Consider the following 25,336-nt stretch of genomic DNA (forward strand, 5'->3'; position numbering starts at 1 on the left):
CCCTTGCCCTCTATTAGACTTATTAGACCAGTGGAAGATTCTAACTCTGTTCGTGCTGTTTAACCCTAACAGGCTATCCGTGTACTTGGTCTTCTCGGAGCTCTTGACCCCTACAAGCACAAGGTCAACATCGGCATGATTGACCAGTCCCGAGATGCCTCCGCTGTCAGTCTCTCTGAGTCCAAGTCCAGTCAGGACTCAGGTAGGCCTGTGATCACTTTAAAATTCAAAGTTTTTAAAGAGTCAGAACATGTATTAGTTAAACTCTCTATTTAAATTACTCGAAATTATAGAAGTATTGTACTCTTTGTAAAACACCTGGAAAGTCTCTTGATTGAATTAAAAGTAAGTATGAAGAAAATAGTTTAAAATGTGTCTTCACAAAGATATTGAGGATATTCTGTATCAGTCCTTCTGACACCTTTTCAAATCCTCTAAACCTATTCCAAACCACATGTTGAGTGGGTCAGCTGTGTGTCTCTACTTAAATATAAACAATCATATCCAACCAGGAAGTGAACTAATCTAGCTGCAGGCAGTAACGCACTTCTTGAAGGTGGACTGTGAGGTAACTCATCTAAACAAACAACTCCAGCACTAAAGGTCACAAAGCTGAAATGGCAGTCTGCGTTTTAGAAGCTGCATGTAAATGTCATTCAGAAAAGTCATCCGAGATGTAAAACAAGACTTCAGCAGTTTCTCTGCAACATTTGGATTGATAAATGGCCAGCCAAAGATTCAGTCGCATACATTTTTGTCATGCTCGTAAATCGTTTGTGAAAAGCAAAGCACTCAAGGATTATAAATACAATTAAGAAGCTGTAAATAGTGCTATGAGTTGTTTCGCACTGAATTGAACAATATTAAATTGAGGAAAATGACAATGAGATTCTGAACCATTTGTGCAGGTGTGATCTTTACATACTGTTGCATGCTTTCTGTTATTAACAAGTCAGTTCTGTGGTATGAGCTGTGAATCAAACATACCTCAGCAATTTTTGCAGCCCAATTTTTCTTTGGTCAGAATATGATCTCTTTAGAGAGGAGCTCATTTCATCTGTAGTTATTTGATTTACTTAATCTGGCTCACATTAAACCAATGATACTCTATCTGGCTAAAAAACACTTTACAGCCTGGCTATTTTACATCTCATAAATCTAGAGCTCTTTAGAAATGAGTGAAGTGATATCTCTGCTCACTCCTGACAAAACACACTTTTTCGAGGTCTTGCCCCTGCATTTGGGTTTTCGATTTGTTGGAGGCCTCGTTCTTTCAGGATCGAATTTCTGGCTTCTGTCTGACCTACACCCGACTAAACTACCTCCAGAGTGAGGGTCTGCCAGTTCAAAGGGAAATATAACCACTTCAACTGGATTTCATTTAAGGTGACCCACTTTAGACAGACATCTCATAAAGCAAATTTCAAATAGAATACTAACTGTGAATGATTTATTTCAGGTAATGCTATGTGAGATAATTGATTACTGATGCAGTCTATTTTTATTTATGCTCAAATATACAACCATATCTAATGAAATTCCATTGCCAATCCCAGCATTGATGAAGACTGCTTCTAATAAGATCTATCATCTATTTCTTGAGGCCCTTTCTTACCTTGTCAGTATCTGTTTGGAAAGATAAAATCTCGTCCAAATACTGTCCTTAATAAGTTATACAGGTTCCACATCTGGGTCATATTCTTTCCCACCAAGCTTCCCTCTCCCCTGCTGCGCTGACATTCACCAATCACATTAAATGTTCAACAATGATGAGGTTACCGGTCCTAACTGACAGTCCCAACTCCCGATGGACTTGATAAATTTGTTAAGAGATCCAGTTGGACAAGATAGTTTGAAAATGTATATATGTATGTATATTATACACGATCTCACAAACTCAACCTGACTAAGGGTCCTTTTGGATCCACTCAGGTTCTACACATAATGATAAATGGACACAGGAACTGGTGTGATAAAATGGTACTGACCAGGACCTAAATGACCATAATAAAACGGAATAAAAACGAGTCCCAGATCCTGCCTTGTGTCCGACAGTCTGAGAGAGCCAGTGAAGACGTCTACATTGATGGCCTAAAACACTGATATCTTTGGGGCGGCTGTAGCTCAGTGGTAGAGTCGGTCATCTCTCAATCGGAAGGTTGGGGTTTCGATCCCTGATTGGTACAGTCACATGTCGAAGCGTCCTTGGGCAAGAACTGAACCCCAAATTGCTCCTGGTGGCACAGCCAGATGAATGTGACATGTAGTGTAAAAGCAGCTTTGAGTGATATTTACCATATCAGGGTTGCTTAAAGTAATAATCTCGAAGATTTTCATTTAGATAAATGTCTGCTAAGTCACTATCTATTGCTGAATGAGGTAACACAATGGTGATTTAGTCTATGGCCCACTGATGAAAGCCTTTGCCTTTGGTGCAACATTCGTGGAAAAAATCACCAGCGGCGGCAAGTTAGTGGCGTGTTTTCCATCACCCAGCAGTGGTTGGTCTGCCAGAGAGGGTAGGCGGAGCTAAACTGCTGCTTTTCCGCTCTCTGCAAGTGTTGTGAGTAAACAGTAATCTTCTATGGCTGAACAAACAAAGAAAAGATGGATGACTACAGATACAACTTCAAAAATAAGTGGAAATCCAAAGAAAAAGAAACAAATTGGACGCTCAGATGAAGGCAAACAGTCTAAAAAGGAAAGTGACCGTCAGCGAGGAGAGTCAAGAGTTACATTCTGAGCCAACCGTGGACGTCACACATGCAGCACTGTCTGGAAATCTGGGAAGTGTGCTCCCACAGTTACCGTTTATTTGCCATAGGTGCCGCCAAAGACAACGAAACTGAAATCTCTGAGATTATAACTTTAAGCTAGGAGTGCTTTGTTGACTTTGATTTATCACAGAAACTTCAGGTTAATACAGCAGGCTTTGACATCGATGGAAATGTTTCATCTAACGGTGGAACACAATGAAAGTTCATGCTGTCACATAAAGCTTGTCATCCTCTGTAGATCTTGAAAATTCATAACAATGACAATAAAACGGCTCATCTGTCTTTCGTCATGTGCATTATGGATGGAGAGTGCAGGTCTCCTCTTGTCTGATCCAGTCATGTGTCTCAGACTCTGACCTCGGACAATGCCGTAATGGTTTTACCAGTTTGCTCTTCGACTAAATGGACTGTGACCAGAATTGGAGGCTGTGCATCTGTTGGCAGATTTGTCAGGGTCAGTGTCTGGAGCACTTGCAGAATTTGATGGTGTGTATTTTGTTATGTGGGAGGTCATTGGCTAGGCCAGTGTCCTCAGCTGATTTCAAACACTTCAGTAAGGACAGTTTAAATAATAAAACTGATATATTGTTTTGTACACCGTTTTAGTAAGCAGCTGTATTTACATCTGTTATTATGGCTAGGAAGCAGTTGAGTTTTTCTTCTCCTACACAGCTGAAGCCTGAATTACTGCAGTACTGCTGCCTCCCTTGCCTGTTTGTGGCCTGTGAAGATACAGATGTGTAGCCATCGATCACCGTCATTAATCAAGACCTGGTGAAGGCCGGAATAATAAAAGATCCAACAGCAAAGCTACCCTCTTTAGCCTGACAAGCTCTGTGCCAATCTGTTATGTCTACAGTCCAGAGTCTTAAGGGAGACAGAACTGGAGCAGCTGAAACTGTACTCCTGCAGAGGGCCGGTGAAAAGCTGAAAATCAGACGTCCGTCTTCTCAGATGCCTTGTTAAAGTCAGGCTGCAGAGAAAAAAAGGACAGACTGACCCCATTTGCATTGCCCGTCATAGAAAAACATTAATAAAACTACATATTAAAAAGAGAAATATGCATCATAAAAGTTAAAAGTCTCTTTTATACTTCTTTTAAGAAGGAATTTGTGTCCTCTAATTCTGAGCGCGGCTTATTACAGATGGCAGCAATCACATGGACATCTTAAATTGAAGGACACAGTGAGAATTACTGGGTGTTCTCTCCAGAAATGGCACTGCTAAATAGAAAATCAAAGGGCTGTGTTGGTCTGAGTGCTGGAGGTTTATCAGACATCAAATACACAGAGTATTTTTACGTCTGTGTGATCTAAATGTCTGATTTGGAGGTTGCAAATCAACAAGTTAAGTCCTACTCTTCATATTCCAACAGTCAGGATGTAGGCGTGCAAATTTGACCCAGCTTCGGCCCTTTGAGCTGGATGACCTGCTTTTTTTGCCGGAACATTGGCACAGCGGGGATCCTGACATCTGCATCACGTTCCCCTCTCTTCCAATGCAGCGGTCTCGTTAAATTTAACGAGGAGGCTTCATTTTTTCACTTGGATTAAAGAAGTTTCTGTTTAGCCTTGAAGGGACATGTTTGATCAGCCTCTTTTGTCTTTTTTTCCCATGCATATACTGTGCTTACTGTAAATAAATGTATGCATTAACTGATGATGCCAAAACAAAGCAAAGTAGCCAAAAAAGTTCTTTGTTTATGTTGGCCAGCTCAATAATTTTTCCTTTGTTGTTTTTTTTACGAGACTAAACACACAGAGCAAATTAATCAACTACTGCAATCAAGCTTTGGCCTTTGAGACAAAAAGAAAATCCTTATGTGATTTCTTGTCCAATGGTATTATAAATGTTGATGCCAGAACCAACAGCAACTAGCCAACAATATCAGCTCTGCTCTCCCTTCAGACTATTATTGTTGTCAAATTTTATGGTCGGCACCAGATGCATTTTCAGCTGTGCTAAGTGTGAAGGACGCCGCGTTGATTTCGATAGTGCAAGACGGTGTCTGGGATGCCATAAATCACTGTTAATATACTCAGACTTACACGTGGGAGAATTGATGCCTGACTAATAGTCTTTCAGTGTCATGACGACAAGATTGGCTGTCTGTTATAGTCACAAGGGTTTGACTTATGAAGTTATAGTTGGAAACCGATTTATAGCCGTAAATTAAGCTCCAATACGTGTGATGATAAGATCACCTTTGGAAGAGCAAGAAGTAGGTTATATGGAAAGCTTTTATTTTCAAGAATCAAGCTGGAAGTGCTTTTTATTGTCTGGCTTTGGTAAAGATATATTGCGCCTGATTGGCACAAGTAGCCTCGAGTGTTTCCCACCTACCAAAACTCTCTCTACTCTAGACAGTATGTACTTTTAGGTTGTTATTGTTTACTAAGCTTTTTTAAGTTTGCTTCTCCTCTCATGTAATAACAGTAGGAAAACCAGCCTGTGTTTTCTTAAGATAAGATAATCCTTTGATCCCCAGAGGGGAAATTCAGGTTCGTCGAGAAACACACCAGACTCAAGATGTCAATCAAAATATAGATATTTTATCCATCTAAAGTTATTTATGCTATGATTACTTGGTCATCACTGCATGCCTAAGCAGTGTGTGTGCGTTGCAGAACTTGTTGCTTGTAATCGGCGCCCATGTTAAAGTTTGAGGAGCTCATGAACAGAAAGGCTCATCAGCACTGCTGCAGCGGTGCAAATCTTAAGAATAGAGGCTCGCCCAGTGAAAATTATATGTGGATAGTCATATTGCCTTAATACCAGCAATATTATATCTTTCACTTCCGTTTGAATATTTATGTATGTAGAATAAGTCACGGAAATAAATGAAAAGTAAACTTTTTTTAGCTTAAAACTGCCTTTACCCTTTTCCGATTTATGTCTGAACGAAATATAAATAAAAGTTACATTGAAACAAAATGATATTGACATTTGATAATGTATGGCCATTATCAAAGGCAAACTCAATGTAAAGAGAAGCAGCAGCAGCGCTGCAGCTGACATGCTGCCTATGTGGACACCAAGGCTGTGTGATGGCTGCCAGTTCAGCCAGGCAGCCGTCACGCCATACTCAGGCTTGTAGAGCGTCCCAGGCATAAAGGGTTAATGCAAAATCAGCTTGTTTTAACAGCAGAAAGCTTCCCTCGGATAATAGGCAAGGTTACATGTTTTCAAATCATATAAATTATGTTACCAAAAAAACTCCTCGACTTCTGATTATATTATGTGTAAAGGTGTGCTTTTGAGTTCTTTAAAACTCGACAGTGATTTTCTCAGGTTAAAGCTGCTGTGAGGAAATTTTGGTTTGTGTTGATTTTGGTGCCCCCTGTGGTCAAAGCCATACCTCCCTTCTCTTTGGTTTAAGTGGTGGTTTTTAAATCACATCCTGATTTCTTTAACAGTCATATGTATCACTTACTTTAAATGTTTGCCCTGGAAAATGTAAACAAAGGCAGCGTGCAGGTAATCGCTTCATCTGCACCTACCCCCTGCCAGCAGTTTCAGGCATTAAAAAGAACTATATAGAAATAATCAATCTTGTCACTATTGGTCTGTTTGCTTTTGTAGGTCATATAGAGTAATCAGCATTCATTTCAGCCTGTTCCATAACCAGTGAAAAACTCCTCACAGGAGCTTAAAAGTGATTTCCTGTAAAATCTTTCTCATTGTACACCGTACAGCCATTTCTTCCTCAAGAATTAGGAAAGATTAGGAAAGAGATTAACAGTCTTGCTTAATTAATTTATTGCAAGAGTTTAAGTGATTCCCTCTGTTGTCTTCTTCACAGCGGACTACAGCACCAGTGAGATGCTGGTGAACATGGGCAACCTGCCCCTGGATGAGTTTTACCCGGCCGTGGCCATTGTCACTCTCATGCGCATCCTGAGAGACCCTTCGCTCTCCAACCACCATACCATGGTGGTCCAGGCTGTCACCTTCATCTTTAAGTCTCTGGGCCTCAAGTGTGTACAGTTTCTTCCCCAGGTCATGCCCACCTTCCTAAATGTCATAAGGGTCTGTGATGCCAGTATCAGAGAGGTAGGTAGAACACTGTCTGGTTTATTTATTGTTTTTTTCCAATTCAAATGTCTTACTCTTTTCCGCTCTGTGCTCTTCTTGTTTTCCAGTTCCTTTTCCAGCAGATGGGAATGGTGGTGTGCTTTGTAAAGATCCACATTCGTCCCTACATGGACGACATCTTCACCCTCATTAGAGTGAGTAACAGAATCAACAACCCCCATCACCGTGACCCCTAAACACTGATCACCCAGCCCCTCTTATTTTCCTGTGAGTCAGACAAACAGCTGCAAACTCCTAATTGCGCTCAGTTGTGCTCAACACTTTCCTTATTAGGAGTAATGTGTTCGGGGCCCATGGATGAAGTCTGGCCTCCTGTCACACAGCAGTGCACATTATGTGATGTGGTACTTAACTCACACGATTAGGCTGCAGGACTGAAAGAATGAGAAAATCATGTTATTTGTACTGGATAATATTTTCTTCGCTCTCCCCTTTAGTTTGGCTCGTTGTTTAGAATAACACCTTCTCACAGCAGTAAAGATCTGTCCTACGTTCCTACTCACATTGTCTAATTAATTGTTAGGAGAAAAATTGTGACATCTGACATTTTCCCTTATCACATGATGGGAAACAACTGCTAAAGTCATAGCCCTTGCACTTGCTCATGCACACTTTTCTAACACATAATCATATAGCGAGGCACAAAATATCATATGACTGTCCTTCTATCGGAATCTTGGTAATACTGTTACCGACACTCTTGCAATGGCGGTAACTCCTGAAGAAAAGTAATTGAGAGAACTGGAACAGTGCACCTTAAGTCCCTCTGAGTTAATAAATGGCGAGTGAAACAAAGAATCTATTCATTTTTGCTCCAGCTCAGCTCCTGCATCCAGATGAGGGGGCTGGAATAGCCATTCAGGATGTACACTCACTTGCACTCTGCTCAGCTGCCACAGGCAGGGAAAGCAGGAAGTTGGGGGCTGCTTGGGACCTCTGGTCTCTGACAAAACACCTCCGCCAGATCTCACAGCTGAAGCCTATTGACTGATTGACGCATAGCGTGACTTCAAGTCTTCCACTGTAACTCCAATTGCCATTATCTCTAATGTAGACGGTTGCTGTGCCTGGTTTTTCCAAAACGGTGTCATAAGCCACACAGAGACGTGATGTCAGTCCCAGTTGACAGGAAATGGTCTCCATTCCTCGCCATCTAGTATCATGGTTCTCTCTCTCTCTGCCTCTGGCACGTGAAAGTTTTGTATTTCCAGATAGAGATCTGTCCCAACGTCTCTCTCACAGTCAGATCATTGATTGGAGCACATTTTGACCCCATTTTTCGTACCGACAAAACTGTCAGTATTTTATGAGAGCAAAGAGGATGATGTAGTGCTTTGGATGTACCTTCTGAATATAGTAAAAATTTATATTCTGAAATTGGACTCGCCATAATTTAGGTCAGTCTTATTTAGGACAAGAGTTTAACTTACTACAACAGTTACAGCTGTCTGTTAGCTTAGGTAATACTAGCTTTTTTTCATTTTTTACAGTGACCTGCTTTTATTATTCACATTTTGGTCAGAAATATGGCAAGCTAATTTTTCAAATAATATAACAGCTAGGAAAGTGAATAGCATGTCCTTATAGTATTGCAATATGTTTTAAAGCTGGGTAGTAGCAGGATGACTGTACAAAAGCAAGGATAGTCCACCTTCAGTTTAACTGTTTTAAAAGAATTATCAATATGATGCTATTTTGATTATTGTCCACATATTATGTTCTGCCCTGTAGGAGTACTGGACACCAAACAACCCCATGCAGAACACCATCATCCTTCTGATTGAGCAGATTGTGGTGGCGCTGGGTGGAGAGTTCAAGCTCTACCTTCCTCAGCTTATCCCACACATGTTGCGTGTGTTCATGCACGACAACAGCACCGGGCGAAGTGTGACTATCAAGGTGAGTGAAACATTCAGGTGACAATTTAGGCAAATTCTGCTGTGTATTCCAGCCGTGTTATTATTCATCCCAAAAGAGTTCCATCTATCCCGATCCTACTGTGCTGTAGTTGGCTAGGAATTTAATTAAGGAGAGCACTGTTTGTTTCCAGTGAAAGTCCAGTGTTTAACCTTGTAAACATCTCCATGTGGTGTTCTTCATGTGCTACAAGACATATCTTGGACAACATAAACAGTCATCCCCATGGCTGGGCCTGTCTGCTTTTAAACTGCAGTGTACCAAGGACAGGCTGAACAACACGTTTTCAGATTGGCAGGTTTGAGATGTCACAAACCTAAGGAGCCAATCCCGTTAATGGACGGGGTGACGCTATGCATATCATTATGTGCAACCTATGGCAACCGCTTCAGCGATGCGTGAGCCAGCTATAACCGTCATCGTAATTTTTGCAAACTCACTGCTGACTACTAACGTTAATGTTAGTACTACTAATTACTGCTTTCAAGCTAGCTAAGTTTCCACAAGTTGAAACTAAACGATGGCAGAGACGTGTTTTGTTCTCGGCTGTAGGAAATGTAGTACGTAGTGGGCGGGGTCTATGCAGATTGGGGAATTTTAATGAGGGAGAAGGAGGAGACACCTTCGGATGATTTTTACAAGGTAATTAAATGTATTTTGCAGAAAAAACATATCAGACACAATTTATTATTTCAAGCAGAGCATTTTATGTGTCTTAAAACATAACTGGAGCTGGTCTTTAAAAAATAGTAGGTTGAGCCTTTAAATGTGACACATGGAAGTTTAAATGTCAGAATCACAGAGCAGATTCAGTTTGTATTTAAATCAAGTTATTGCAGCAGAAAGCACTGACAGAATTAATCAGGGAAGAAAATAGCATCAATTACAGAAGAACTCAATTGAAAAATACAAACAATAAAGGTTTGACAAATTGAGTGGTTACAGAAGTGAATTCAGTAAGGCTGGAATTTAAATTGTGGTCACAGAGCTGGAACAGCTTTTTAAAAAAGTGCTTTTAGAACCTTCAGCGGAGGCTCAACAAATAGTAAAAAATTGTTTGGAAAGTAGTTAGTGCTGCCAGGAATGCTTACTCAGCAGAGAGCAGAGAAATAGCTGAAATAAAAAAGAAATTGAGTCATTATAAAACAATACCAATAAAAACAGACGGTGCTGCCTGCTGTGGCCCAGTGCAATGATCATCAGAGAGACCTCAGTGTCTGTACTTTTTAATGATGCACTCCCTGCATAGTGCATCCTGTTCCAAATCCTCGAGCAATGCAGTATTTTCCATTTTCTGCAGTCGCTGTCAATTTCTTGTTGTTGCCTTTTACATAATATAGCTGGTGGGCTTAGTCCAAAATTGAAATTGAACACTTGATTATGCTTTGAGAAAACCTATAATAATAATGTATAATAGTGTGTTTTTATGTGTACAAATATACATAAATAAATAAAAGACAGATACATAAGAAATGACAGAAGCACAGAGGAAATGAAAACCATGAAATTGATAACATGAATTAAAAGACACCTTCACGCTGGAATTTGCTTCCCATTCATTTCTTAGTTCAATCTTGTTGGACAAATTGTGAGACTCTTATGATCTTTGAGTCAGAGTTGGGAATGACTTCACATTTCTGTAATTATTACTTGTTTACATCAGTTTTATAACTGCATGGTGCACACCACATGCAGCAGAGAAGGACAGATGCTACAGTAAGTGCAGGACAGTAACGGAGGTTAAGGACAGGAAAATCTGTTGTACTTGCTGTCTTCATTTCGGTTTCGAAAAAAATAACTGAAAATGTTGGTTAACGATCTTTTTTACATGATTAAGGCGAGACGACGATGAGCTCTAAAAACTCTGACGACACGAATGTTTTGTTTTCGTTAACATGACAAGACGATGAGGACTAAAATATTAGTGGTGGCTGTCGGACATTCAAAGTGCATATCCCCCCCCGTGCTTCTAATCTGTCGAAATATAAGCAATGCATGCCTGTTACTTGGTAACCCACTTTCTCTGTTAACTCAGGCTTTCTGCTTCAGGCTCTGTGCACATCGAAAAAGGGGTGTTTTGCGCGTTATTTGACATTTCTTCTGCACAAAAAGGAGTGATCATCAGCTGTCTGCTTCAGTCAGGCTGTTTAAATGAGAAGCGATGATGAAAACTAATCTTTAGATGCTGTGTCTTAATCGTTCTTTTACTGTGTGGATGATCTGCTGACATTTAAAGTGTTAATTTTACCTGAAGCAAACAAGTAAAAACAAGGGGAGACTGGAGGGGGGTAATATTTTTTCACGAGAGAAAACATTTTGACTAAAATGTAATGACTTTTATTGACTTAAACTGGCTGAAAATGTTTTGAGTTTTTCGTTGACTAAAACTTGATTAAAACTATAAAGGATAAAAATGACTAAAAATGTGACTAAAACTTAGAAGCATTTTCATCTTAAGACTAAGACTAAGTCTAAAATAGCTGCGAATATGAACAATGCATACTTGCTGTATAAGTAACAACATTTCCGCTCTGTTGTTTGGATACGAGCCATACTAGCTCCAGCAATTTATGTCTACAACCTCATCCACACTATTTCCTGTTCACAGCTCACGGGTAAATTGTGCTAGGTGTATTTTGATCCGACCATGCCAAATAATTTTCTGAGCTGGACAAACCATGTGCAACACAAAGAGTCATAGGAAAGAGTAAAAATCGCTCACACATTCAGATGTGTTGTAGTTCTTATATACTGGCTATGTTGAGTCCTTTCTAAAATATGGTTACTACATATAGGCAATTTGTCTTCATAAAGAAATATATGGAAGCTGTAATAGAGAAGAGTTTAAGTTTAGTCTCCTCAATTAATAATGGCAATAAAATAGTAAAATGCATGTCTAAGTAGAGCATTAACCTAACTTTGTATTATGCAAGTGATTTTTTTTTTAAGGTCAGAGTCGACCACTCAGCTCGTATGGACATTTGTCAGCTGCACTGATGAATGGAAGACAAAGTGACAAGTTGAGTGTCATAAATCTGGTGGAGAAAGCACTCTAATTAGATTGAAAAGATCGTATGCTAGATTTGAGTTTTTACTTGAGTAGATAAGTTAATTTTATGCCACTGCCAAGAGGACTGTGTGTTTAAAAAGTCCTCCCATCACTCCACACTGTATCAGTGAGCACAGGAGCTCAGCCCACAGTTGACTTATTGGTGTGCTGCTTTCTGTTTGCGGTTTCCTTCAATATCCATCAAAAATATCCACTCAGGTCAAAGCCATTCACTTGTAATACTGTAGTTCAAAGACAGCATAGACCTGTAGCTAACACACTCTCCTGTTTCAGCAGCTGCTGCCAGTGGTTGTTGGGTTTTCTCTCAAACCTTAAATCATGGTTTGAGCAAGGACCACAAAGACAGAATAATATGAAGCTCAGTCATTTCGTGCTCTCTAGTCTGGTGCTGTTTTTTCTCAGAGTCTGCAGTATTAGATAACCCAGCAGCCCGCAGTCTGGATAGTCTATAACTCAGGCCCGGGTCTGGAGCCTAATCTTTAGCACAGGATGGGGGTCACGGACTGGGGGGAAGTAAGAGTCAGGTTACCCCCTGGTCCAAAGGAGAAGAAAAGAAAAACATACCTCCATCATTTCTAGGAGCTATTCCGTCCAGCCCCCCCCCCCGCCCAGTGCACACACGCACACTCCTACACCTCCACCTCGGCTTCCTGCTGTCTCGCCGTGCACAATTTGGACGTGGGGGAGGAGGTGCGGGGAAAGAGCACAAGCGGTCATGGTCTGTGTTAGGGACTGGGGTGGGTTTGTTGGCTGCAACATACGTCATCCTTTAAGACCACCATCTTTCCGTGCACACATGCTCCGCACAACATGACGTGACCGTGAGAACAAACTTTTCTCAACGTCAACCACACTGCTAATGTTAGATTTTCTTAAGATGTGGTATGGAGAGCTGGTTGGCTGGACGGAAGCAGCATTTATTATACCCGGTGTACCAATCTGATATCAGTAAAAGAGAAATACAACTTACCATAATACTATTTTTTAACAGCTGTATACAACCAACGCAGCATGACTTTGTTATGATTGCTATCGTTGTATGGCCTAGATCAGGTTTAACCCCTTAGAAAACGTGAACATGAATGCCATAGAACTTTCTTTTATTATCTACTTTGATATCTAAAAAAGAATATAAATAAATCTAAAAAGAATAAATATAAATTCTGCATTTGGGAATTCTTTGAGACATCTCTCTCCCACTTCAGTCCATGTTGGACCTCCTGTGCCAACCCTCAAAATTTATATTTTTGAGGGATATTATGCTAATTTCAAGCCTCATATTTCACTCTGCAATACCTGTGTAGTTGCTTAGCATACAGTTACAAAAACTCATTTTTCTCACACTGGTGCTCTGTGCTGGCCCTCATACAGCCTCTGCCTTAAACTACGTCAGTCAGCTCTGTCCCTTTAAGAAACCCTGCCCCTACAAGTCCACTTTCTTTTGATTGGCCAGCTCTCCCAAGTAAAGGTCTTTACTGGTCCGAAATGTTGTGCCCAAACCCAAAGAGACAGAAAGATGTACTACCCGGAACCGAACGGGATTCATCTATTATTTGAAAGCTGGGACCCAGACCCAGGCAGAACTGAGAAATGTCGGACCCGACCCCAGCTGATTGTTATTAACAAGTTACTGTTAGTCAGTTGTCAAAACAAAAACTTTTTGTCCTACCTAATGTGACGTAGCCTTCTCCCCTAAGCCTTGCTGTGCATATAATCCATCCTCCTTGCCGGCAACGTTCATAAAACACATCCAGGTTTCCTCTTATCCATGTCGTGTTGATAAAAAAACAGCAATGCTAATCATGTAGTTATTTCAGATTAAAAGTCCACTTGCTGTCACGCAGAGGGATGACAAATGCGCGGCGCGTTCGGAAGCAGCACTGATGTTTGGTTGCATCAAACATAATAAATATAAAAAATTGACTATTTGTCGTTTTAAACAATGATAACGATTACTCTTTGCCACGGCTGCTAACGTTAGCACTTATAGTTTACTGAGGCTGCACTTTGTAGATGTCACAAAGTGCAGCGTGTAGAAAAAAACAGAATGAAACCTGGCATTCACAGCAGCATGCAGACTGAGCTGAGAAGGCTGGGGATTACGCCAACATACTTTTACCTACAGATTTAAAACATCCACGTTTAGTCTGGACATCCAACATTGTAAAATTATAACTTAAAATGTGAAACAGCATAATAACCCCTCTTTAAGCTTTGCTGTGTTACTGCTGGGTATTTCCAATGTAAAATTGTCAAGTTGATGATATTTTGCTTGCTCATAAACACTCTCCACTAGCACAACACCATTGTGGCAGCACAGCATGACTTGCTCCTAAATATCTGTGCCCCTTACCTCATGATAGTCAGCTTTGGTTCTGTATAGCCAGTGTAAAGTGGAGTTATTGTAAAACCAAGTTTTCAATTTGCTAGTTCATTGATTTCTGTCTGTTTTTCATTTTCATACTTTGAACTTGTTTATTAAGTTTTGTTTTTAAAGTTATTGTCTCCAGTGGGGACTCAAGCTGTGGACATCAAGCTTTGTACTGGAAATATGCCATCGTAGCTCCATTGCTCTTTGTGCAGTGTTTTATGGTCTGTGTGCTGTGAGGTGACACAGAAATAAGACACTGGTAGAGAAGTGGAATTTTCCTGGAAGGTTAGCATGAGTGCCAGCACCGTGCTGAAATAAAAAAACAGCCGCAGTTTCTTTAATGATTCCTGCAAAAGGCTGTTAAGCCATAACAAGCTCATTAAAATGAACTGCTCATGTTTACTGTTGTGGTGTGTGAGACTTAGCAGTGTGTGCTCTCCTTTGCAGCTGCTCAATGCCATCCAGCTGTTTGGTGCCAACCTCGACGACTACCTGCACTTGCTTCTGCCTCCCATTGTGAAGCTGTTTGATGCCCCTGATGTGCCGCTGCAGGCCCGCAAGTCAGTACTCCAGACTGCTGTCCCTGTGTTTGTGATCTAGTGAGAAGTTAAAATCCAATCTCACTGGATTCCACAGTGGATTTAATTCCTTTAACTTTGCTGTATTGTTTTTCTTAATCTGATTTAAAATGATACTCTTGACCCACAAAAATGGAAAAATTAAAATATTCCAGACCAATGATTCCTGACATAAGAGAAGGGCTCCACTGGTAGAGTCATTTACTGCTATACATTTAATACTAATCTGGCAAATACTTCAAACTTTTCAAATGTTCTTTTGAAGCAGGTAATGTCCTCTGTCTGTGTTCAAGTGAATCTGAGAATTTAGTGTTTATCTGTTTTTCCTCTGTGTTGCTCAGGGTGGCCTTGGAGACACTGGATCGGCTGACGGAGTCCCTTGACTTCACTGACTATGCCTCACGTATTATCCACCCGATTGTTCGGACACTTGACAGTACGCCTGAGCTGCGCTCCACCTCTATGGACACCCTGTCCTCACTGGTGTTTCAGCTGGGCAAAAAGGTAGCTATTGCTGTCCTGAGGGCTCCCTTTAGATGTAGCTATTACTACTGGAAGACTACTTCCAGTCTTCTGACTGCTGGCTTCTCATGAACAGCAACCCTCACCCCCCTAGTGTTTATTACTTCCTGCCAGACTGCTGATGTCATTGACCATTAGGCGGCGGGGGGTGGTGTTTATAAGAGTGGATGAGGTCACAGTAACCCCTCCCTCTCCTCCTGATCCCTCCAGCCATTATCCCCTAAACCCTCCTATCGTTTTCTAGCCTAACCGCAGAACCACCAGCCCACGTGCAGCCACGTCTGGCAGCCAACGTGAAGGGGAAAAGCTTTTGATCTGAGACTAATGGCGGTTAGATACAAGTGCAGGATACCAGGTTTTTTGGCTTAAGGCGAGGGGAAAGCGGTAGCCAGACTAAACCACATAAAGCACAAACACACCCTTTTATTTACTCTCCTACCCTTCCTTCTTATTTTCAGTACCAGATCTTCATCCCCATGGTGAACAAAGTGATGCTGAAGCACAGAATCAACCACCAGCGTTATGACATACTCATATGTCGCATTGTTAAGGTAAGTCCTATCACAAAAACATGTCACACCAATTAATAACAGACCTTTGACACAACATTTCTCCTGATTCTAAAGAAAATGTTCTGTTCCTCTTGCTCAGTCAGACCCAATCATTAAAACACATGACGCAGGGTAACTGCACGTGGTCAAGCAACCAATTACATAATATATAAACAAATCTTTTTTTTATGTACTGTGCACCATAAGAGAGTCATTACCTTACCCTGTTTATCAACAGTTATTCCCCGGAAGGAAATGTACTTCCTAAAAACGTGTTTTGAGGCCTGAATCAACAGTCAGTCTGTGTGTGGCCTGTGTGTGTGTGTGGCCTGTGTGTGTGCGTGCTTGTGGCCACAATAGGGCTACACTCTGGCAGAGGAGGAAGAGGACCCTCTAATCTTCCAGCATCGCCAGCTCCGTGGTAACAAAGGGGATGCTCTGGTCAGCGGTCCTGTGGAGGCGGGGCCAATGAAGAAGCTTCATGTCAGCACAACTGCACTTCAGAAGGTCAGAAGACATAATTTACTTTTACTTCTATAGTAAAAAGTTACACACACAAGTGCCATGTTAGTTTCACTGGCATGGCTGTGTCTGCGTGACTTGAGTTTGTGTACAGTCAACAGCCCTGTGTACAAGTCATTAGTTTACTTGTGTTGACCTCCGGACCAACACACCGCTGATTAATTAAAGGAGAAACAAAGGAGTGGAGAAACACGATGAACGCAGATGCTTCCCTGCAGGGCACCAGGGGGTCATTAAACGGTTTAGAGTATGAAAATGATGTGAATCATATGCTATGGCCTTCAAAGTCACAAGAGGCCTTTACTGTGAAGCAGGATTTGCAGATAAGGTGTGCAGAAAAACATATAACCAAACCATATAAAGGCACCATCTTTTGACTCATCAGTGCTCTTGATCCCAGAGCTCAGTGTGCAGATCATAGGTGTCGAGAGGCCAGCAGCAGATATTCATCATGCTTGCTACATAGCTTAAATTCTAACTATGATATTGATTGAAGGTCTAAAACCTTGCACTCATTGTACTTGTTGTTACATAAGGAGGTAAGCAAACTAACTACTTTGAAGTATGTTTTTAAATTATTTCTAATTTTTATTTTTTTTTTTATTTTTTAAGTATGCCACTCTGCTGCCAGTGGAGTCCATGTTTGTGATTTTTTGCAAAAGTCAACCCTTTTATGTGAAAATGTTCATGTCTAGATCAGGAAACCATTAGGAGTTTGATATGCATTGACTTGGTACACATTGCTCTCCGCTGCTATTGCAAAACATCAAATGTTATATTGCAGTTCCATTCTCTTAAAGATTTGATGACCAGCAGCTAAAACTGTATGTGTGTATTGCTGATCATCCTGCACACCTTGAATGTGACCTTCAGGTCTGGAGAAACTGCATAGCTCCCACTTAGTTCCCAGTGACTCCTGATATTGATGATTTCTGTCTCTTCACAGGCTTGGGGTGCAGCCAGGAAGGTGTCCAAAGATGACTGGCTGGAGTGGCTGAGGCGCTTGAGTGTCGTCCTGCTCAAGGAGTCATCCTCCCCAGCTCTGCGATCATGCTGGTCGCTGGCTCAAACCTACATCCCTTTGGCCAGGTACACCACTTCTGTCATGTCTGCCTCTCTAGCTCACTTCCTCTTCCCTCTAGTCCTCTTTTCCAAGGCTCAGTTTCTCAGTGCTCCACATCCATGATAGACCACCAAAGCTAAATAGATTCACATAACTCATCAAGCACATGAAAACCACTGAAGCAAAACAGAATTTAAAACTCTATTTGTACTTTGCACCCCTCGGGTTTTAAGAGCCAAGGGGTTTGAGCAAAGCAGGGAGACATCAGCTGTTATGATGTTGCAAAGTTACCAGCAGTACATGACTTGTTGCATTAGCTACAAGTTTCCAGATGTGACTGTGTGAAGCTGTAAATGTGAAGCAGATTGTTTTGGAGAAATGCTATAAAGACCCTTTTTTCAAAGCTATAAAACAACATTGCACTTATTCAGACAGTGATCCTCGTGCGCTTAAGAAATATCTTGCCACAGATTGATAGTCTGAACTCCCACATTTATTTAAAGCCCGATTCTACCAAATATATTTGGATGTTGTGTCTCACATTGTTAGCCTGGGAACCAGAGTATTCTGCAAGCTCATGTTTTATGTTTTATTTGTTCTGGCACATGCATCTGTTCTCCTTTCAGTTCAGACAGATTTCTTTTGCCAGATGTGCAGTGATTGCCTAGAAAAGCCAAAACATTTGAACCCAGGACATCAATTTTCTTGCCCTCTATGAAAGAAAATATCAACATATACTTCATATTTTAACCCACACCATAATTATGTCCTACCTAACCAAGTAGTTTTGCTGCCTAAACCAAACCAAGTACGTGATTAACCATTTAAAAAAATATATGGCAGCTTGGGGCAGGAGGTCTCCTGTACTCCTGTGTAAAAAAGGTTCCTGTAAGACAGCCCTGAAGACCAACTTTTAGGCAAAGTGTACCAGCCAATCACAGCACAGTAGGGCAGGATTATGTTATACCCTAATCATTTAAAAGTAACAGGTTTTGTATATAGCTATCATGTCAGGATTTTACAAGCTGGAAGGCAGGTCAAGTTAAAGTTACAATCAGTGTTGCATGAGTAACATCCAAGGTTGGCTCCAGTTGTAACAGTTGTAACTCTTGATTTTCCTGGCTGACGGTCGCTTTCCTTTTTGCCTTCATCTGAACGTCGAATTTGTTTCTCTTTCTTTGGATTTTCACTTATTTTTGAAGTTGTATCTGTAGTCATCGATCTTTTCTTTGTTTGTTCAGCCATAGTAGATTACTGTTTACTCGCAACACTTGCAGAGACTGGAAAAGTAGCCGCTTAGCTCCGCCTTCCCTCTCTAGCAGACCAATCACTGCTGGGTCACTAACTGGGCGCCGCTTGTGATTTTTTTCCACGAAAGACGCCACAGACACCCAGTCTGTGATACTGCAAATGCAAAGGCTTTCATCAGTGGCCCATTGGCTCAAACACCATTGTGTTACCTCATTGGCGATAGATAGTGACTTAACAGACATTTATTTAAATGAAAATCTTCGAAATTATTACTTTAAGTACAAATGAGCCAACATATGTTTATTAAGTTTAAACTAGCTACCTAGCATGTACGTGTGACGTAGTAGCCCACCGGTGCATTACATGTGCTGTTGCTGCGATTGGTTGTAGGTCCATCCAATTACACCTAAAGGCATTGTAGTCAGGGCCAGTTGATCAAGCTCCTGAGAAATCGTAAATGAACTGAGAGGTACCAGACTAATACGCTTTTTAGAAATGATCTGGTAATGTTGGACCGGCACATTTGTACCTTTTTTAAATGTAAATACTGTTTCTGTTCTCCACAGGGATCTGTTCAATGCTGCCTTCCTGTCATGTTGGTCTGAGCTGAGTGAGGACCAGCAGGATGAACTCATCCGCAGCATTGAGCTAGCTCTGACCTCCCAGGACATCGCTGAGGTCACACAGACTCTGCTTAACCTGGCAGAGTTTATGGAGCACAGTGACAAGGTTAGCATTGACCTGCAGCATCTTCATTAAACCACAGAATCACTGTGAGGATTGCACTTCTTATGTTTTGTTTGGGTGCTTGCAGGACTTAAGTTCAATCATAAGTTGCATTTTCTTCATTCAAGTCTACCTTATATTCAAGGCTTTGTTATAAGGCAGTGCATTTCAAAGGGTTGATAATAAACCTTTTCTGTCTCATAACATATAACCTCAAACCATCCATCATAAATTTACAAGGCTTTTGTTTAGTACAAACGACTCAAATTTGAGGTCTCAATTTCTTTAGCTTTTTAAACAAACTGCCACTTTGTGTAACTAAAAGAACATGCTCATTGGATCCATGCACTACATCATGTTGAAATACCATTTGAAAATATGCTGTACTTACATGAATCTCCAGCTGGCAGAGCAGCGGCATGCAAACCTCATCTGTTTTAGTGTTGTCTTTGTGGAAACAACGATGATGGTTCACTTGGCTCAGTTGATTTTATGTCTTCCTTTGTCATCAACATGTCTAAAGACTAAGCTGTGCATGAATACAGTAGATGTTTTACATTTATGCATGTGCCAAAAAAGTCAAATGTTGAACCAGATGCAAAGCAGAGTTTGTGACTGCAAATATCAGAGCCTGTGTAGAGTTGCTCACTGTAAATGTATCAAAGCAGAAACAAGAGGAAGAGACCAAAGTCTTTTCAGTGGCCCTCGTATTTGTGGAGCCAACAATGCCACAAGTCACTACAGATGAGCTACTTGTGTCTCACTGTTTGATGAAATCTCTTGTGAGCATAGTGAAATTTGAACGGCACTATAAAATGTGTTGTTTAATAGAAGTTGTGTGGTTGGTAAAATGTTTGCCCACACTGCAATACATAATGTCATAAAGGCAAGTAACTAAGTTAAAGGGCCAGTTCACCAATTGTCAACCTGTCCTATCATGCTATTATTGGGAGCTAATGCCATTATGGTAGACACAAAATGCAATTTCGCTCTGTGCCTTTGGAGGACGCTATCCGCTTCTCCAATGGGCCCTGGAAAACCTCCGCCATACTACGTAAAACGTGTCATCTGGCGGAGGCCTCCGATGTCATGACTCATTCAAAATCGAAATGTAGACCTGAAGATTTTTTAGACGATCCACAGGTATATTCTCGTCGTTTTTCGGATTCTGTACCGCTCTGACCCATTGCCTGCAGCGATCAATGTCTGGAAAACGGTAGTATTTCACTCCAGCGTCTCTCGCTGGGCCGTTCCTTTAAGAGGGAAATGCACGCTGGGTGCTGTAGGAATGTAGAACTAGTGAAACCACAAGCTGTTTGTGCAACTTTCTCCACAGCTGTGGCACCAATTTAAAATATTATTGCTTCTATCGATTACAGAAAACACCAGCTTTGACTGACAGTGTTTTTTTCCAGGGGTGAATTATCCTTTTTAAAAGCTACAGAAACAAAATACTTCATCATCGCACATCATAATAACAAATTGTCCAAAAACAGGGATGGACAAGGATGGAGATGTACAAGGAGGTTTGTCTATACAGATGGGTTTTTAACTTTCAACAGTAAATTGAAAGTGGAATAAGTACGCTGATCCAAAAACATTCTGATTGCTGTCATTTTGGTTTAGACCACAGCAATACTTTCTCAAGATGACAAAAAGATGCAGATTTCAGACCTCCAATAATGCATAAAACATGTTCATGTTCATGTTGAAACAACAGAATACTAATGTTTAAACTCAGGAAGAGTTCAGAGATCAATATTTGGTGGAATAAACTGGTTTTTAATTACAGCTTTCATGCATCTTGGCATGCTCTCCATCAGTCTTTCTCATTGCTGTTTGTTGATGTTATGCCTCTCTTGGCACATAAATTCAAGCGTATCGGCTTTGTTTGAAATGTGATCAAGAGAAAGATGGATGGTCATCAGAGGTTTTCAATGGGCTTCAGATCCGGAGATTGGGCTGGCCATGACAGAAATGGGTCATCAAGTATTTTATTCAGCAAAGAACGCGTCTGCAGCACATGTAGAAGAGCATCACAGCTGAGCAGATGCTGGTCCACACTACACTTTGTTTACAATATGTACTTATGTTACATGCACTTTGTTACAGTTATTTGTCTAAGAAAGCAGTCTTCTGAGTACATTCATATCAGAGATGAATTGCTGTACAATCTGTGTATAAATTATCTGTATTTATTACAGCGCAAAAATGAATTAGAATTGGTGCATACTTATAATCAGTAACAGTATCAATCTCAAAAATCCCATATTGGACTCTAGCTGCAAGTCTATTGTCAGGTTAACAGTCAAGACCAGAACAAGTTAACAAGAGCACTTAACTCCGCTGTTTGACCACACATGTTGAGCTAATTAGTGACGATACTGTTACGTTGAGGGCACAGACTGTCATGGTTGAGGTCATAATATAGCATTTCAGCAGGGTTACCCCCTGCTGTGAGGCTGCAGTAGAAACACACATAAAGTGTTATATTCCAAGCCAGTGGAAAGAAAGACATGAGTCCTTTTTTGTGGGCTACCAGACAGCCTTTTGCACATTAACTCAAAGACCCGAGGCGCTTTAGTATGAATCGTTTCAATGCTACATCAAACAACTTATTGAAGTCATTCATTGGTATAAATTTACAGTGTACATTAAATATAGAGGTTTGAGAGTTTAACAGAATAGTAAGTGGGGTTGCCTGTGACAACAGTAGATGTCACAAGCAACTGAACCTTTCAAGTTTCATGCTATTCAGAATAGAACTTGATTATTTGATACTTCTGGTTTTCTTTTCCAGGGCCCTTTGCCTCTCAGAGATGATAATGGCATTGTGCTGCTCGGCGAGAGAGCTGCGAAATGTCGTGCCTACGCCAAAGCTCTGCATTACAAAGAGCTGGAGTTTCAGAAAGGTCCTTCTCCTCTCATCCTGGAGTCTCTTATCAGGTAGGAGGAACGAAAAGATATTTTGATGAGAAAAAACTGCCTTTATAAACTGCAAGAAGTTAAACTCGACATTAACACTGGCAATGAACAAAGTGTAAAGGAAATGACTGTACTTAACAGTCTACCTACTTGTTTGGTTGTATAATTTTGTTGTAACACCCACACACACACACACAACCAAAATCACACAAGTTATCTCTCTCCCTTGCTCTCTCTCTCCTTTCCAGCATTGTTCCTGAGTCATTCAGCAAATTACAATTAATATGTAAAAAACAATTCATTCTTTTTTTAATTGGACATCATATGATGGGGGCCAGCTGTAGCGCTCGCGGGAGCCAGTGTGTGGCGCAGAAAAGTATACTGGAACTTTCACAGCAAAAGCAACACGACAAGTTGACACGGTGTCCAGTCGCTGCACAAGTGTGTCTGCCACAACTGCTCAGTTTTTCTCCACATTACCGAGCCCTTTCACTGCAGGAGCAGTTTAAAAGCCGGAGAATCGTCCTTTTTTAACACTAGCAAGATTGAATCAGGATGTTTGTGGAAGTCTTGTGTTGGTGAAGGCTAACTACTGGAAAAATACATTGTTGCTACTTGAGGCCACCTACATGAGTCACTTTTAGTGACTATGGGCCATCAGGCCATCGTTAATGTCTAATCCTGTGTCTGATTGCTCATTACAAATCATTTCTTGAAAAGATTCTCTGCCAGTTGGGCTTATGCTGCGACATCTTTCTTCTTCCCCCTACTTCATAGTCCAGATTCATTCTTTAAAAATAAAAACAGGCTCCTCTGTGATTCAGGTGTCACATAAGAATTTCTTGCTGAAAGGCAAACATTGAACTACACTCTAAGAATTCATCTTTAATCTAATACATTAAGAAATTATGTTACACATATCCTCCTGCCTCATGGCCCTTTGATATCATCTGTCATATTTTCCATCCCTTTCCCCTTTTCTCATCCTTCTTTATTTCTGGTCCTTTGGCATGGCATGGAGAAATCTGTTTTCCAGGCATCTAATTGGACGCTTGCCCCCTTTTCATCTAAGAGTGTCTGGACTTGTGTTTCTCTGGGGCCTGTTTTCAATTTCTCAGGAGCCTTGATGATGATGAATGATGGGAGCCGGCACTCTGGTGTTTTCAATATCCCCATCTGGTTCTCACCTCTGCAGGATTTCCCATAAAAGATCTAGAGACTGGTGTGCAAAAAGCTCTACGTAAACCTGGCTTTACTGAGTTGTTTCTGTATTTTATAAAAGCATTTTTATCCGATGCACACTTTTTGATGACGAGGAGGCATTGTCACTGCAGTTTAGTGACTGGTGACTCATGTTTGGTGTAGTTTCCAGGAATTGGTCTTAGTGTACTCTCATGTGAATCTTCAGTTAAAAATTCAGGGTATTTTAGCTGAATAAATGACGCATAATAACAGAAGTTTTATGAGTCGTACCTGGTCTGAGTAATGTGTGAGGGACATGAAGAAAATCAAAATAATTAGTGAGCGCTGTGACTATATTTTTAAGGTTTTACTGCTTTGGATTGAGCCAGGAAATTGGTCACATTTTCCTCTGGACTCCCAATAACAGAAGAACACTCTTATTGAGCATGTGGCCTTAGGTTACTATTGGTACATCGTGCAGTGCATTTTAATGGAGGCTGATGGCTAATTTTATTAGGCTGATGACTTGTTGATTTTCACAATATTTTTGGCTGTAGTAACGAGATGAGAGCTGTCTGATAGATATTAAAAAAGTTACAATCTTACAATTTCATTTAGCAGACGCTTTTGTCCAAAGCGACATACATCTGAGAGTTAATACAACACCAGCAACGATCAAGAATAGCTTCTTCTTAAAGGTGAAAGAGACCGAATGGAGTTTGGTAACTCATTCCATCACTTTGGGACTGCTGAGGAGAAGAGTCTAGGTAGTGACTTAGGGCCCTGTTGTGATGGGAGTACCAGGCGCCTTTCATTAGCAGAGCGTAGTGGGTGGGAGGGAGTGTAGACCTGGATGAGGTCGTTCAGGTAGGCAGGAGCCATTTTTGTTGCTGTTTTGTTAGCGAGCAACAGGTTTTGAATTTGCAACTGTTTGCCAAAGTGGCAACTGGGAGCCAGTGGATGAATACCAACAGTGGAGTGACAGGCTGTTCTGGGTTGATTGAAGACCAGTCGCGTTGTTGCGTTCTGGATCATCTGCAGAAGTTTGAATATGCATGCAGGGAGGCCTGCCAGGAGGGAGTTGCAGTAGTATGTAAAGAACATAACCACTGTAGTGACTAGCACAGGGCATTATTTCATATGGACCATGTGTTAATAATAAATGTCTAGCCATAATGTTAATGGGCATCATGTAAATGCTGGAAAATGGAATTTCAAATATAATATATTCAGATATTCAGAACTTGTTAATGCCATCCATGAAGAAATACTTTAATGGAGGACACTGAACCCCAAACTGCTCCTGGTGGCATAGTCAATGGTGTGTGAATGTGAAGATTGATTGACAGTTGGGCACTTTACGTAGCAGCCTCTGCAATCAGTGTATGAATGTGTGTGAGAATGGATGAATGTGGCATATAGTGCTTTTCTAGTCTCGCCACCACTCAAGCTGCTTTTACACTACACAAGTGCAGTCCATTTACTAATTTACCTATCCTCTCAACTGCTCAAATAGACTTAATAGCAGGAAAACCTGTAAAAAGGCTTTTTAGTTTTCAGTAAGTAAACACAAGATACTGTAATCATAAGGAGCAATTAATACTACATGAACAAAATAAATACCTGCTGCAGCTACATGCTGCTCAGGCAGGAACTGAGCCCATTAAAATAATTTGATAGCCTAGGGTAGTACAATCCATTTCCACACCATTGTTTCTAAGAGTCTTTGGTTTTTATATCTGGTGAAGGAGCCCAGAGGTCAAGACACGTTCAGTTTCACACAATG

The 25,336-nt window shown here is 40.9% G+C and overlaps 1 protein-coding gene across 1 annotated transcript in view; it reads left to right on the plus strand.

The window, feature by feature from the left end:
- mtor (mechanistic target of rapamycin kinase) overlaps positions 1-25,336 on the plus strand; it is a 103,233-nt gene that overhangs the window by 11,033 nt on the left and 66,864 nt on the right. The window contains exons 18-28 of the mRNA XM_069659756.1: positions 73-202; positions 6,580-6,830; positions 6,920-7,006; positions 8,604-8,771; positions 14,678-14,790; positions 15,150-15,312; positions 15,789-15,881; positions 16,242-16,388; positions 17,350-17,492; positions 19,284-19,446; positions 22,244-22,389. Of these exons, the coding sequence (XP_069515857.1) occupies positions 73-202; positions 6,580-6,830; positions 6,920-7,006; positions 8,604-8,771; positions 14,678-14,790; positions 15,150-15,312; positions 15,789-15,881; positions 16,242-16,388; positions 17,350-17,492; positions 19,284-19,446; positions 22,244-22,389 (1,604 nt within the window). The remainder of the gene's footprint in view (positions 1-72; positions 203-6,579; positions 6,831-6,919; positions 7,007-8,603; positions 8,772-14,677; positions 14,791-15,149; positions 15,313-15,788; positions 15,882-16,241; positions 16,389-17,349; positions 17,493-19,283; positions 19,447-22,243; positions 22,390-25,336) is intronic.

Source organism: Semicossyphus pulcher, unplaced genomic scaffold, assembly GCF_022749685.1.
Source record: "Semicossyphus pulcher isolate SPU_LCO1_2020_fin unplaced genomic scaffold, fSemPul1.0.p SCAF_13, whole genome shotgun sequence".
NCBI lineage: Eukaryota > Metazoa > Chordata > Actinopteri > Labriformes > Labridae > Semicossyphus > Semicossyphus pulcher.